The sequence below is a fragment of the Micromesistius poutassou genome (genome assembly GCF_964030765.1).
Source record: "Micromesistius poutassou genome assembly, chromosome: 13".
NCBI classification, from domain to species: domain Eukaryota; kingdom Metazoa; phylum Chordata; class Actinopteri; order Gadiformes; family Gadidae; genus Micromesistius; species Micromesistius poutassou.
The window spans coordinates 960677-976584 of record NC_140283.1 but is presented as its reverse complement, the minus strand read 5'-3'; the positions used below and the strand labels follow the sequence as shown (position 1 = coordinate 976584).

The 15908-nt window shown below is 43.5% G+C and overlaps 1 protein-coding gene across 3 annotated transcripts in view; it reads left to right on the top strand.

Moving 5' to 3' along the window:
* Positions 1 to 15908, top strand: part of ampd3b (adenosine monophosphate deaminase 3b) — a 28961-nt gene that overhangs the window by 6515 nt on the left and 6538 nt on the right. For all 3 annotated transcript variants that reach the window (XM_084476712.1, XM_084476713.1, XM_084476714.1), the window contains exons 3-9: positions 1157 to 1316; positions 5024 to 5189; positions 6485 to 6704; positions 11633 to 11762; positions 12749 to 12943; positions 14100 to 14231; positions 15278 to 15441. In XM_084476712.1, the coding sequence (XP_084332838.1) occupies positions 1157 to 1316; positions 5024 to 5189; positions 6485 to 6704; positions 11633 to 11762; positions 12749 to 12943; positions 14100 to 14231; positions 15278 to 15441 (1167 nt within the window). The remainder of the gene's footprint in view (positions 1 to 1156; positions 1317 to 5023; positions 5190 to 6484; positions 6705 to 11632; positions 11763 to 12748; positions 12944 to 14099; positions 14232 to 15277; positions 15442 to 15908) is intronic.

Genomic DNA, 15908 nt, shown 5'->3' with positions numbered 1-15908 from the left:
ATGTACTGACACCGGGGATAAGACCCTATGTACTGACAGACATAAGACCCTATGTACTGACACCGGGGATAAGACCCTATGTACTGACACGCCGGGGATAAGACCCTATGTACTGACACGGGGATAAGACCCTATGTACTGACACACCGGGGATAAGACCCTATGTACTGACACACCGGGGATAAGACCCTATGTACTGACACGGGGATAAGACCCTATGTACTGACACACCGGGGATAAGACCCTATGTACTGACACACCGGGGATAAGACCCTATGTACTGACACACCGGGGATAAGACCCTATGTACTGACACACACTGGGGATAAGACCCTATGTACTGACACCGGGGATAAGACCCTATGTACTGACACTGGGGATAAGACCCTATGTACTGACACCGGGGATAAGACCCTATGTACTGACACACCGGGGATAAGACCCTATGTACTGACACACCGGGGATAAGACCTTATCTACTGACAGACATAAGACCCTATGTACTGACAGACATAAGACCCTATGTACTGACAGACATAAGACCCTATCTACTGACAGACATAAGACCTTATCTACTGACAGACATAAGACCCTATGTACTGACCGTATCTGTGGACACATGGCGCCAGTTGGCGCAATTCTGCCACCGTGAATTGGGACGATGATAAAAAAACGTATAAAAAGAGGTGAAAGAAACCAAGGTTTACTAACACAGGGTTACAGCCTCGTCTCACAACATGGCCAGACCAGTTTAGTGGGCGTGGCCAGACCAGTTTAGTGGGCGTGGCCAGACCAGTTTAGTGGGCGTGGCCAGACCAGTTTAGTGGACGTGGCCAGACTAGTTTAGTGGGCGTGGCCAGACTAGTTTAGTGGGCGTGGCCAGGGACACCATGCCTGGTCATGTACTGATTCAACCTCATCCTATGTTGCTTCCTCTGAGTGTCCTGCGCTGTTGTTTGATTCTTTTATCTGAACCGTCAAACAGTGCCACGAGTGCAGTGCTGTATGGTACCGTCTCCTCATGGACGGCCGCACGGGGAACCAAACCTAACCTCTCAGTCATCTCATGATACACCCATGATGTGTAACGCCTGACGCTCCCTCACACCAGCATGGTGACCTTACTTTGTATTGTTCTGCTCTCATGTTCCTCCAGAATGATGAACTTTAAGAAGAAGCGTTCTCAGTCTCTGTTCATCCAATCGGACGCTCACCCCCCCGGCCACCCCCCCGGCCTGGCCACCAGCCAGGCCCCGCCCCCGGAGGACCTCCCAGACTTCCAGAGAGTGACCATCAGCGGGGACTACTGCGCCGGGGTGAAACGGAGCACTACACTATTAATATATATATATATAACTATATAATATACCATACTATACTCTTATACTATAATACTATACTATACTGTTATACTATTATACTATAATATACCATACTATACTCTTATACTATAATACTATACTATACTGTTATACTATTATATACCATACTATACTCTTATACTATAATACTATACTATACTGTTATACTATTATATACCATACTATACTCTTATACTATAATACTATACTATACTGTTATACTATTATACTATAATATACCATACTATACTCTTATACTATAATACTATACTATACTGTTATACTATTATATACCATACTATACTCTTATACTATAATACTATACTATACTGTTATACTATTATACTATAATATACCATACTATACTCTTATACTATAATACTATACTATACTGTTATACTATTATACTATTATATACCATACTATACTCTTATACTATAATACTATACTATACTGTTATACTATTATACTATAATATACCATACTATACTCTTATACTATAATACTATACTATACTGTTATACTATTATATACCATACTATACTCTTATACTATAATACTATACTATACTGTTATACTATTATATACCATACTATACTCTTATACTATAATACTATACTATACTGTTATACTATTATACTATTATATACCATACTATACTCTTATACTATACTATACTGTTATACTATTATATACCATACTATACTCTTATACTATAATACTATACTATACTGTTATACTATTATATACCATACTATACTCTTATACTATAATACTATACTATACTGTTATACTATTATACTATTATATACCATACTATACTCTTATACTATAATACTATACTATACTGTTATACTATTATACTATAATATACCATACTATACTCTTATACTATAATACTATACTATACTGTTATACTATTATACTATAATATACCATACTATACTCTTATACTATAATACTATACTATACTGTTATACTATTATATACCATACTATACTCTTATACTATAATACTATACTATACTGTTATACTATTATACTATAATATACCATACTATACTCTTATACTATAATACTATACTATACTGTTATACTATTATACTATAATATACCATACTATACTCTTATACTATAATACTATACTATACTGTTATACTATTATACTATAATATACCATACTATACTCTTATACTATAATACTATACTATACTGTTATACTATTATACTATAATATACCATACTATACTCTTATACTATAATACTATACTATACTGTTATACTATTATACTATAATATACCATACTATACTCTTATACTATAATACTATACTATACTGTTATACTATTATACTATAATATACCATACTATACTCTTATACTATTATATACCATACTATACTGTTATACTGTAATACTATACTATACTGTTATACTATTATATACCATACTATACTCTTATACTATAATACTATACTATACTGTTATACTATTATACTATATTATAAAACAGGGGGCCTAAATCAAGCGATCTGATTGGTTCCCAACCGTTGTATATTGAGCGTATACACACAGCTATGACGCCCGTTCAGTTTACAGAGTCCAGTATCACTCCGCGCCTAACTTGAACTGTTGTTTATTTATATATAAAAGCGATAGCATAGTTCACTGAAGCCTAAAAAAAGCCTGTAAAGCAATAGGCACACGGTCGCCGGCAATTTAGCCTTCTAAATTGCTAAATTGCCGGCGAACCAAGCTACCGTCTCTAGCCTTCTCTCTGAAGGACGCTACAGTGTGTTGCATAGCAACCGCCGTACACTTTGCCGGCAGCCAGGAGGGACTACTTTTCTGTATTCGTTAAAAAAAATGCTTTTCCGACTTTCTCGCTTTTTCAAAATTGAGGGTGTCTATGACTTTAATTTCGCCATATTTACGTAACCGTTTTATAAAAGCAATAGATCACATAGATATACTATATTATAAAACGGGGGGCCTAAATCAAGCGATCTGATTGGTTCCCAACCGTTGTATATTGAGCGTATACACACAGCTATGACGCCCGTTCAGTTTACAGAGTTCAGTATCACTCCGCGCCTAACTCTAACTGTTGTTTATGTATATATAAAAGCGATAGCGTAGTTCACTGAAGCCTAAAAAACATGTTGATTGCTGGAGAGGGTGGAAATGTTGTAAAGCAATAGGCACACGGTCGGCAATTTAGCCTACTATCGAGTTCAAGTGAACTCGATAGAAGGCTAAATTGCCAGCGAACCAAGCTACCGTCTTTAGCCTAGCCGTCTCTCTGAAGGACGCTACAGCGTGTTACATAGCAACCGCCGTACACTTTGCCGGCAGCCGGGAGGGACTACTTTTTTGTATTCGTTAAAAAAAATGCTTTTCCGACTTTCTCGCTTTTTCAAAATTGAGGGTGTCTATGACTTTCATTTCGCCATATTTACGTAACCGTTTTATAAAAGCAATAGATCACTTCAGTCAGTGATATACGGTCATTATACCACAGTGAAGGGGGTCGCCGCCCCTCCGCTGCGCGTCGGGACGGACAACGCCCCTTAACTGTGGTATAATGAGCGTATACCACAGCCTGTCGTGATCTATTGCTTAATTATAAAACGGGTGGCTTAAATCAAGCGATCTGATTGGTTCCCAACTGTATAATGAGCGTATACACACAGCTATGACGCCCGTTCAGTTTACAGAGTTCAGTATCACTCCGTGCCTAACTGGAACTGTTGTTTATTTATATATAAAAGCGATAGCATAGTTCACTGAAGCCTAAACACATGTTGATTGATGGAGAAGGTGGAAATGTTGTAAAGCAATAGGCACAGGGTGAGTGAACTCGATAGAAGGCTAAATTGCCGGCGAACCAAGCTACCGTCTCTAGCCTTCTCTCTGAAGGACGCTACAGTGTGTTGCATAGCAACCACCGTACACTTTGCCGGCAGCCAGGAGGGACTACTTTTTTGTATTCGTTAAAAAAAAATGCTTTTCCGACTTTCTAACTTTTTCAAAATTTAGGGTGTCTATGACTTTCATTTCGCCATACTTACGTAACCGTTACGTAAGTAACGGTTAAGTAAGTATGCTCCACTGCGCGTCGGGACGGACAACGCCCCTTAACTGTGGTATAATGAGCGTATACCACAGCCTGTCGTGATCTATTGCTTAACTATACCATACTATACTGTTATTAAACTATAATACTATACTATACCATACTATACTATTATACTATAATACTATACTATACCATACTATACTGTTATTAAACTATAATACTATACTATACTATACTGTTATTATACTATTATACTATACTATACCATACTATACTGTTATTATACTATAATACTATACTATACTATACCATAGCATACTATACTGTTATTATACTATAATACTATTATACTATTATACTACATATAATACTATTATACTATAATACTCAGCTGAGTACTGAGCTCAGAGCTCAGAGGTCAGCTGAGTACTGAGCTCAGGGGTCAGAGGTCAGGGGTCAGCTGAGTACTGAGCTCAGGGGTCAGGGGTAAGAGGTCAGCTGAGTACGAGCTCAGGACCGGTGTTAGTGGTCAGGTTCTTGAGGCCTTGTGTTCTAGCAGCGTGTGTTGTGCTCGCCCTGGTCCAGATCACGGTGGAGGACTATGAGCAGGCCTCCCACAGCCTGCTGAAGGCTCTCCTCATCAGGGAGAAGTACTCCAGGCTGGCCTTCCACCGCTTCTCCCGGACCACCGCACACTTCCTCCGCATCGCCGAGGGCCGCACCTGGAGCCAGGAGGACGAAGTCCTGCCAGGTGGGCGTGTGCGTGTGCGTGTGCGTGTGCGTGTGTGTGTGCGTGTGTGCGTGCGTGCGTGTGTGTGTGTGTGTGTGTGTGTGTGTGTGTGTGTGCGTGTGTGTGTGTGTGTGTGTGTGTGAACCTGTTCCTTTAGTTTGAAGAGGAGCTGCTTTGGGCGGAGGTGGTGTTCCCATCATGGCCCCCAGCACCGCCTTTCTTTAACCTTCTACCCCTGGTTGGGTATGAACGTTATAATTAAGCCTGTCGTGATCTATTGCTTAATTATTGCTTAAGTATTGCTTAATCATTGCTTAAGTATTGCTTAAGTATTGAGAAATGAAACTCATAGACACACACAATTTTGAAAAACGCTCATTATACAACAGTTAGGAACCAATCAGATTGCTTGATTTAAGCCACCCGTTTTATAATTAAGCAATAGATCACGACAGGCTGTGGTATACGCTCATTATACCACAGTTAAGGGGCGTTGTCCGTCCCGACGCGCAGCGGAGGACCGTATATCATATAATGACCGTATATCACTGACTGAAGTGATCTATTGCTTTTATAAAACGGTTACGTAAATATGGCGAAATGAAAGTCATAGACACCCTCAATTTTGAAAAAGCTAGAAAGTCGGAAAAGCATTTTTTTTTAACGAATACAAAAAAGTAGTCCCTCCCGGCTGCCGGCAAAGTGTACGGCGGTTGCTATGCAACACACTGTAGTGTCCTTCAGAGAGAAGGCTAGGCTAAAGACGGTAGCTTGGTTCGCCGGCAATTTAGCCTTCTATCGAGTTTACTCGAACTCGATAGTAGGCTAAATTGCCGACCGTGTGCCTATTGCTTTACAACATTTCCACCCTCTCCAGCAATCAACATCAAATGTTTTTTAGGCTTCAGTGAACTACGCTATCGCTTTTATATATAAATAAACAACAGTTCAAGTTAGGCGCGGAGTGATACTGAACTCTGTAAACTGAACGGGCGTCATAGCTGTGTGTATACGCTCAATATACAACGGTTGGGAACCAATCAGATCGCTTGATTTAGGCCCCCCGTTTTATAATGAGTAATATTGTGTATGAACTGCACTGTGCGTTATATTCTAAGAGCTTGACACTCCACTCTAACCGTTCCCCATACGGAACTTTGTGTTTCCTGCATTACATCATTATTGTAGCGACAGGGATCAAATGTGAAAGCTTACTCTGTGGAAGATAACAGACGACATATAAAGCTGTTTAAAACGAAAAGAGGAGGCTTTGGGGTCACTGTCTGCCTCTTAACTCTAACGCTGTGTTTGAGCAGAGGTCAGCCCCTGCCCGGGGCCGGGCCAGGACCCCTACTCCCTGGAGGAGGTCCCGGAGGACCTGGGCTACCTGCTGCACATGACGGACGGCATCGTGCGCGTGTACGCCAGCCAGGAGGCCCTGGAGCGCCAGGAGCCCCGCCCGCTCCCCTACCCCGACCTGGAGACCTTCTCTGTGGACCTCAGCCAGGTCCTCGCCATGATCGTGGACGGACCAACGTGAGGAGAACCCACACGTTCTAGAGGAGAGGAGGAGGAGAACCCATACGTTATAGAGAGGAGGAGAACCCATACGTTATAGAGGAGGAGAACCCATACGTTATAGAGAGGAGGAGAACCCATACGTTATAGAGGAGAGGAGGAGAACCCATACGTTATAGAGGAGAGGAGGAGAACCCATACGTTATAGAGGAGGAGAACCCATACGTTATAGAGAGGAGGAGAACCCATACGTTATAGAGGAGAGGAGAACCCATACGTTATAGAGGAGGAGAACCCATACGTTATAGAGAGGAGGAGAACCCATACGTTATAGAGGAGGGGAGGAGAACCCATACATTATAGAGAGGAGAACCCATACGTTATAGAGGAGGAGAACCCATACGTTATAGAGGAGAGGAGGAGAACCCATACGTTATAGAGGAGGAGAACCCATACGTTATAGAGAGGAGGAGAACCCATACGTTATAGAGGAGGAGAACCCATACGTTATAGAGGAGGAGAACCCATACGTTATAGAGAGGAGGAGAACCCATACGTTATAGAGGAGGAGAACCCATACGTTATAGAGGAGGAGAACCCATACGTTATAGAGAGGAGGAGAACCCATACGTTATTGAGGAGAGGAGGAGAACCCATACGTTATAGAGGAGGAGAACCCATACGTTATAGAGAGGAGGAGAACCCATACGTTATAGAGAGGAGGAGAACCCATACGTTATAGAGGAGGAGAACCCATACGTTATAGAGAGGAGGAGAACCCATACGTTATAGAGGAGGAGAACCCATACGTTATAGAGGAGGAGAACCCATACGTTATAGAGGAGAGGAGGAGAACCCATACGTTATAGAGGAGGAGAACCCATACGTTATAGAGGAGGAGAACCCATACGTTATAGAGAGGAGGAGAACCCATACGTTATAGAGGAGGAGAACCCATACGTTATAGAGGAGAGGAGAACCCATACGTTATAGAGGAGGAGAACCCATACGTTATAGAGGAGAGGAGGAGAACCCATACGTTATAGAGGAGAGGAGGAGAACCCATACGTTATAGAGGAGGAGAACCCATACGTTATAGAGGAGGAGAACCCATACGTTATAGAGGAGAGGAGGAGAACCCATACGTTATAGAGGAGAGGAGGAGAACCCATACGTTATAGAGGAGGAGAACCCATACGTTATAGAGAGGAGAACCCATACGTTATAGAGGAGGAGAACCCATACGTTATAGAGGAGGAGAACCCATACGTTATAGAGGAGGAGAACCCATACGTTATAGAGGAGGAGAACCCATACGTTATAGAGGAGGGGAGGAGAACCCATACATTATAGAGAGGAGAACCCATACGTTATAGAGGAGGAGAACCCATACGTTATAGAGGAGGAGAACCCATACGTTATAGAGAGGAGGAGAACCCATACATTATAGAGGAGAGGAGGAGAACCCATACGTTATAGAGGAGAGGAGGAGAACCCATACGTTATAGAGGAGAGGAGGAGAACCCATACGTTATAGAGAGGAGGAGAACCCATACGTTATAGAGGAGGAGAACCCATACGTTATAGAGGAGGAGAACCCATACGTTATAGAGAGGAGGAGAACCCATACGTTATAGAGGAGGAGAACCCATACGTTATAGAGGAGGAGAACCCATACGTTATAGAGGAGGAGAACCCATACGTTATAGAGAGGAGGAGAACCCATACGTTATAGAGAGGAGGAGAACCCATACGTTATAGAGAGGAGGAGAACCCATACGTTATAGAGAGGAGGAGAACCCATACGTTATAGAGAGGAGGAGAACCCATACGTTATAGAGGAGGAGAACCCATACGTTATAGAGGAGAGGAGGAGAACCCATACGTTATAGAGGAGAGGAGGAGAACCCATACGTTATAGAGGAGGAGAACCCATACGTTATAGAGGAGGAGAACCCATACGTTATAGAGGAGGAGAACCCATACGTTATAGAGGAGAGGAGGAGAACCCATACGTTATAGAGGAGGAGAACCCATACGTTATAGAGGAGGAGAACCCATACGTTATAGAGGAGAGGAGGAGAACCCATACGTTATAGAGGAGGAGAACCCATACGTTATAGAGAGGAGGAGAACCCATACGTTATAGAGAGGAGGAGAACCCATACGTTATAGAGGAGGAGAACCCATACGTTATAGAGGAGGAGAACCCATACGTTATAGAGGAGAGGAGGAGAACCCATACATTATAGAGAGGAGGAGAACCCATACGTTATAGAGGAGAGGAGGAGAACCCATACGTTATAGAGAGGAGGAGAACCCATACGTTATAGAGGAGGAGAACCCATACGTTATAGAGGAGGAGAACCCATACGTTATAGAGGAGAGGAGGAGAACCCATACGTTATAGAGGAGAGGAGGAGAACCCATACGTTATAGAGGAGGAGAACCCATACGTTATAGAGAGGAGGAGAACCCATACGTTATAGAGGAGGAGAACCCATACGTTATAGAGGAGGAGAACCCATACGTTATTGAGGAGAGGAGGAGAACCCATACGTTATTGAGGAGAGGAGGAGAACCCATACGTTATAGAGGAGAGGAGAACCCATACGTTATAGAGGAGGAGAACCCATACGTTATAGAGGAGGAGAACCCATACGTTATAGAGGAGGAGAACCCATACGTTATAGAGGAGGAGAACCCATACGTTATAGAGGAGGAGAACCCATACGTTATAGAGAGGAGGAGAACCCATACGTTATAGAGGAGAGGAGGAGAACCCATACGTTATAGAGAGGAGAACCCATACGTTATAGAGGAGGAGAACCCATACGTTATAGAGGAGGAGAACCCATACGTTATAGAGGAGGAGAACCCATACGTTATAGAGGAGAGGAGGAGAACCCATACGTTATAGAGGAGGAGAACCCATACGTTATAGAGGAGGAGAACCCATACGTTATAGAGGAGAGGAGAACCCATACGTTATAGAGGAGGAGAACCCATACGTTATAGAGGAGAGGAGGAGAACCCATACGTTATAGAGGAGGAGAACCCATACGTTATAGAGGAGGAGAACCCATACGTTATAGAGGAGGAGAACCCATACGTTATAGAGAGGAGGAGAACCCATACGTTATAGAGGAGAGGAGGAGAACCCATACGTTATAGAGGAGGAGAACCCATACGTTATAGAGGAGGAGAACCCATACGTTATAGAGGAGAGGAGGAGAACCCATACGTTATAGAGGAGGAGAACCCATACGTTATAGAGGAGGAGAACCCATACGTTATAGAGAGGAGGAGAACCCATACGTTATAGAGAGGAGGAGAACCCATACGTTATAGAGAGGAGGAGAACCCATACGTTATAGAGAGGAGGAGAACCCATACGTTATAGAGGAGGAGAACCCATACGTTATAGAGGAGAGGAGGAGAACCCATACGTTATAGAGGAGAGGAGGAGAACCCATACGTTATAGAGGAGGAGAACCCATACGTTATTGAGGAGAGGAGAACCCATACGTTATAGAGGAGGAGAACCCATACGTTATAGAGAAGGAGAACCCATACGTTATAGAGGAGAGGAGGAGAACCCATACGTTATAGAGGAGGAGAACCCATACGTTATAGAGGAGAGGAGGAGAACCCATACGTTATAGAGGAGGAGAACCCATACGTTATAGAGAGGAGGAGAACCCATACGTTATAGAGAGGAGGAGAACCCATACGTTATAGAGGAGGAGAACCCATACGTTATAGAGGAGAGGAGGAGAACCCATACGTTATAGAGGAGAGGAGGAGAACCCATACATTATAGAGAGGAGGAGAACCCATACGTTATAGAGAGGAGGAGAACCCATACGTTATAGAGGAGGAGAACCCATACGTTATAGAGGAGGAGAACCCATACGTTATAGAGGAGGAGAACCCATACGTTATAGAGGAGGAGAACCCATACGTTATAGAGGAGAGGAGAACCCATACGTTATAGAGGAGGAGAACCCATACGTTATAGAGGAGGAGAACCCATACGTTATAGAGGAGGAGAACCCATACGTTATTGAGGAGAGGAGGAGAACCCATACGTTATTGAGGAGAGGAGGAGAACCCATACGTTATAGAGGAGAGGAGAACCCATACGTTATAGAGGAGGAGAACCCATACGTTATAGAGGAGGAGAACCCATACGTTATAGAGGAGGAGAACCCATACGTTATAGAGAGGAGGAGAACCCATACGTTATAGAGGAGAGGAGGAGAACCCATACGTTATAGAGAGGAGAACCCATACGTTATAGAGGAGGAGAACCCATACGTTATAGAGGAGGGGAGGAGAACCCATACGTTATAGAGGAGGAGAACCCATACGTTATAGAGGAGGAGAACCCATACGTTATAGAGGAGGAGAACCCATACGTTATAGAGAGGAGGAGAACCCATACGTTATAGAGGAGGAGAACCCATACGTTATAGAGGAGGAGAACCCATACGTTATAGAGGAGGAGAACCCATACGTTATAGAGGAGGAGAACCCATACGTTATAGAGGAGGAGAACCCATACGTTATAGAGGAGGAGAACCCATACGTTATAGAGGAGGAGAACCCATACGTTATAGAGGAGAGGAGGAGAACCCATACGTTATAGAGGAGAGGAGGAGAACCCATACGTTATAGAGGAGAGGAGGAGAACCCATACGTTATAGAGGAGGAGAACCCATACGTTATAGAGGAGAGGAGGAGAACCCATACGTTATAGAGGAGGAGAACCCATACGTTATAGAGAGGAGGAGACAGGGCGTTCCCAGTTCAATCTCCTCACCAGTACATTGGTTCCCTACCCACCGCTGTACAACTCGTAGAGTAGACCGGAACAGAATGAAGCACACAACTAACAAGGTCCTTCTTTCCCTCTTCCCTCTACCCAAACCGCCGCCGGGCAGAAAGACCTACTGCCACAGGAGGCTGAACTTCTTGGAGTCTAAGTTCAACCTCCATGAGATGCTGAACGAGATGGCTGAGCTGAAGGAGCTGAAGAAGGTCCCACACAGAGACTTTTACAACGTCAGAAAGGTGTGAACCTCCTGAATCACAGTACATACCCGCATGAATAGAGCCACACGTCATACAACCCCTGCTAAATGTTGGCCTTCCAATATAGCAGTAATGATCATGAGTAAAAACATTCATTCATGACTATGACTTATGCTCTTTTGTGTGTTAGCTAAACTAGCATAGTAGTCTGTCTGACCCATGAACATAGTTATTACACAGGAAGTAACACGTTGTCAGTTGCTTGCTATCTCATCATATCAGGCTCCAGCCCCAGGCTCCAGCCCCAGGCTGCAGGCTCAGTGCTGCTTGCGTTGCTCGCCTGTGTGATAAGAGCCTGTCTTGCCTCCTCCATTTCCAAGTGTATAGCTTGGTTTGACTTGCTGGCGGATGCCTGGCAGGGAAGATTACTGTTCAACTTCTTGCAGAGCAACTGAACTTAGTCCTTAGACCTTAGACGTTCATTGAAACTTTTATGTTTAAAAAATGAAATATAAGATATATATATATTTTTTTTTAAATAAAAGCGTGTCTTCGCGTGTTGCCTAGATGATTGCATATTCCTGTTTGGCTCCACGCTGCTCGTTCAGTTTGGTATCCTATTCCCATTAGTGCACATTAAAAACATGTGTTCTTCACGTGACAATGAGCCGACCGACTGATTCCAAGGCCCAGATCCATTTATTAGCAGAAAACATTACAGCCTTGGGATATCGAGTCACGAGATTGTGCAAGAACAGCAAGAGTTGCACAGTATCAGTAACAAAAACTCAACAAAACCATCAGCACATTCTTCTTAACTATGTTTTATGGATGAAGCTTGTTCACCAGAGATCCGCTGCACCTCACGGACATCGTCGTGTGTGTGTGTGTGTGTGTGTGTGTGTGTGTGTGTGTGTGTGTGTGTGTGTGTGTGTGTGTGTGTGTGTGTGTGTGTGTGTGTGTGTGTGTGTGTGTGTGTGTGTGTGTGTGTGTGTGTGTGTGTGTGTGTGTGTGTTCTCAACCAGGTTGACACGCACATCCACGCAGCTGCCTGCATGAACCAGAAACATCTGCTGAAGTTCATCCAGACGACGTACGAGACGGAGGCAGAGCGCGTGGTGCTGGAGCAGGGCGGGGAGCAGCTGACCCTGGGCCAGGTGTTCCACAACCTGGCCATGGACCCCTACGACCTCACTGTGGACTCCCTGGACGTGCACGCCGTAAGAAACGCTCCTATACCCCGTATGTAGCCATTGGTAGGCTGGTCGGTCAGCACGCTGGTCGGTCTGATGGTCAGATGGTCGGTCTGATGGTCAGATGGTCAGATGGTCAGATGGTCAGATGGTCAGATGGTCTGATGGTCAGATGGTCGGTCTGATGGTCTGATGGTCTGATGGTCAGATGGTCGGTCTGATGGTCTGATGGTCTGATGGTCTGATGGTCTGATGGTCAGATGGTCTGATGGTCTGATGGTCTGATGGTCTGATGGTCAGATGGTCAGATGGTCTGATGGTCAGATGGTCTGATGGTCTGATGGTCAGATGGTCGGTCTGATGGTCTGATGGTCTGATGGTCAGATGGTCAGATGGTCAGATGGTCAGATGGTCAGGTGGTCAGATGGTCAGATGGTCTGATGGTCTGATGGTCAGATGGTCTGATGGTCTGATGGTCTGATGGTCAGATGGTCTGATGGTCTGATGGTCTGATGGTCAGATGGTCTGATGGTCTGATGGTCTGATGGTCAGGTGGTCTGATGGTCTGATGGTCAGATGGTCAGATGGTCAGGTGGTCTGATGGTCTGATGGTCAGATGGTCAGATGGTCTGATGGTCAGATGGTCAGACGCATCAATCATTAATTAATTAATACAACTCATTTTAAAGACCACCACATGTCACCATTGGTTGTGTAGAAGAGAAGCGTAGAGAGCAACGGTCTACCTACTGATGTGTTACATGTTGAATAAGTCTGATTCAGACTAGATAATAAGACAAGACTACAGACAAGTAACTGAACAAGAAGAAAGTACGAAGACCAACAAAGAGCATATTAACTCAAATAGACTCCATTAAAAAACGGTTTTATATTTATCTGTTGAATGTGGCCATTTCATTACAATACTAGTCAATATTTAATTCAGGAATAACTTAATTAAAATAACATTTAATTATAAATTTGAACTAAAAAGTAAGGACAGACCAAACTGCATTTCCTGCACAGGAGCACAGGAGGTGTTGTTCACACGTTTAATCTGTTGATGTCATGTGATTGGCTTCATGCCTTGGGGAGGGAAGACCTTGGGTTCAAGGTCTTCAGAGTGAGAGTGAATGGATGTTTTCTGGCTGATTGCAAAGCTCACACATCTTCCCATCCCTAGGGAAGACAAACATTTCACCGCTTTGACAAGTTCAACTCCAAATACAACCCTGTCGGGGCCAGTGAGCTGAGAGAGATCTACCTGAAGACAGACAACTATATCAACGGAGAATACTTTGCTCGCCTGATTAAGGTACAGTATCAATCAATCTGCAAATATGAACAACAGTGTGAAATGGCCTTCAGAGGGTAACCCTGATATGACCATGCGTACAACATCAGAGAGTACGTTATTAATCCTAGACGGGAATGTGGATATACAGGTACTTATATATACAGTTATACTTACACTTATATATATGTAGTAGACAGTTATATAAATGAATAAGAGATACACAATTCAAGTTAAAGTAAGAACAACAAGAAACAATAAAGAAAATATATCTATATACACTTTAATAGTAGTAGCAATATGTAAAAAGAAGCATTCCTTTCCATTTCATTACAGACAGTTGATGTAGACGTTATTAACAATATCTGTAACCATATTTAAACTAAGCATTAGTTTCAATTTCCAAATACGTACGTTCATTAGGGTGAGATTTAAGATCCAGAAGATAAAACATCAGTGAAATGTGATCCTTTAGGAAGTTCTAGGGTTGTGCCAAAGTAACAAAGCACGTGAGCCAGCTTTGTGTGAGTCATAATGCACCAGTAGAAGCTTAGTGCCCAAACGTCTAATGGTATTATGTGTCCCAATATCCAGCCTGCCAGTGCCAGAAAAGCACTTCTAAAATTATAAATACGAAAATAGTATTCCTTCTAAAGTTTATCTTTTGATGTGGAATAAATAATAAATAAACAGATTTTTTATTTAATCCAGACATACATTTGGGTTACACAGCAGCAAGTACTGGACGGTCGTCTAATATATATATTTTTTTACAAATGAAAAATAAACTGTATAGAAGACATCTGTAGACGTCTATATGTATAGAAGACATCTGTAGACGTCTATATGTCTAGAAGACATCTGTAGACGTCTATATGTATAGAAGACATCTGTAGACGTCTATATGTCTAGAAGACATCTGTAGACGTCTATATGTATAGAAGACATCTGTAGACGTCTATATGCAGGGCAGCATGTGCCTCAGTGCTGCTTGTGCCAGCGGACGAGGCCAGCAGCAGCAGGGATCCCCCGTTCCTCTCCAGTGATGGCCTGCTCTCCTCCAACAGGAAGTGGCTCACGGGCTGGAGGAGAGCAAATACCAACACGCCGAGCCGCGCCTCTCCATCTACGGACGCTCTCCAGACGAGTGGCGGACGCTGGCCTGCTGGTTCATCCAGCAGCGCCTGCACTCCCCCAACCTGCAGTGGATGATCCAGGTCCCCCGCATCTAGTGAGCCTCTGCACCCCCACTACAACCACGGGCTTATGGATACATGCCTTTATGTTTGGGTTGGACCGTGAAGGTTGGATTATTGTGACGGTTTTGAAGGCCCCCCCCCACCCCACCCCACCACGGGGGTCCTGACATTGGGAGGGGGTATAGTGGCCCAGCGGGAGGTCTGATCCAGCAGGCCCACTGGTGGGGTCCTCAGCAGGAGGCTCGTATTAGTTCACTGTAGATCACTTTGGAAAAGCATCTGGTGAATGACTCACTAAGCAGTATTGATTTAAGTTAACGTACAATATACTGGTATGTTTCTTTCCCATCGTTTCTGTCAGCAGTGGGTGTAAACTAGACAAAATGACACTGTTCCAAAACGCTCAACCTCTGAGGTGTTTCACTAAATGTAGGTTTTATGAAACCCAGTGTTGGGTTCTAAGCAAACACATTTTGTTGAGATATTTTGTTAATAGACG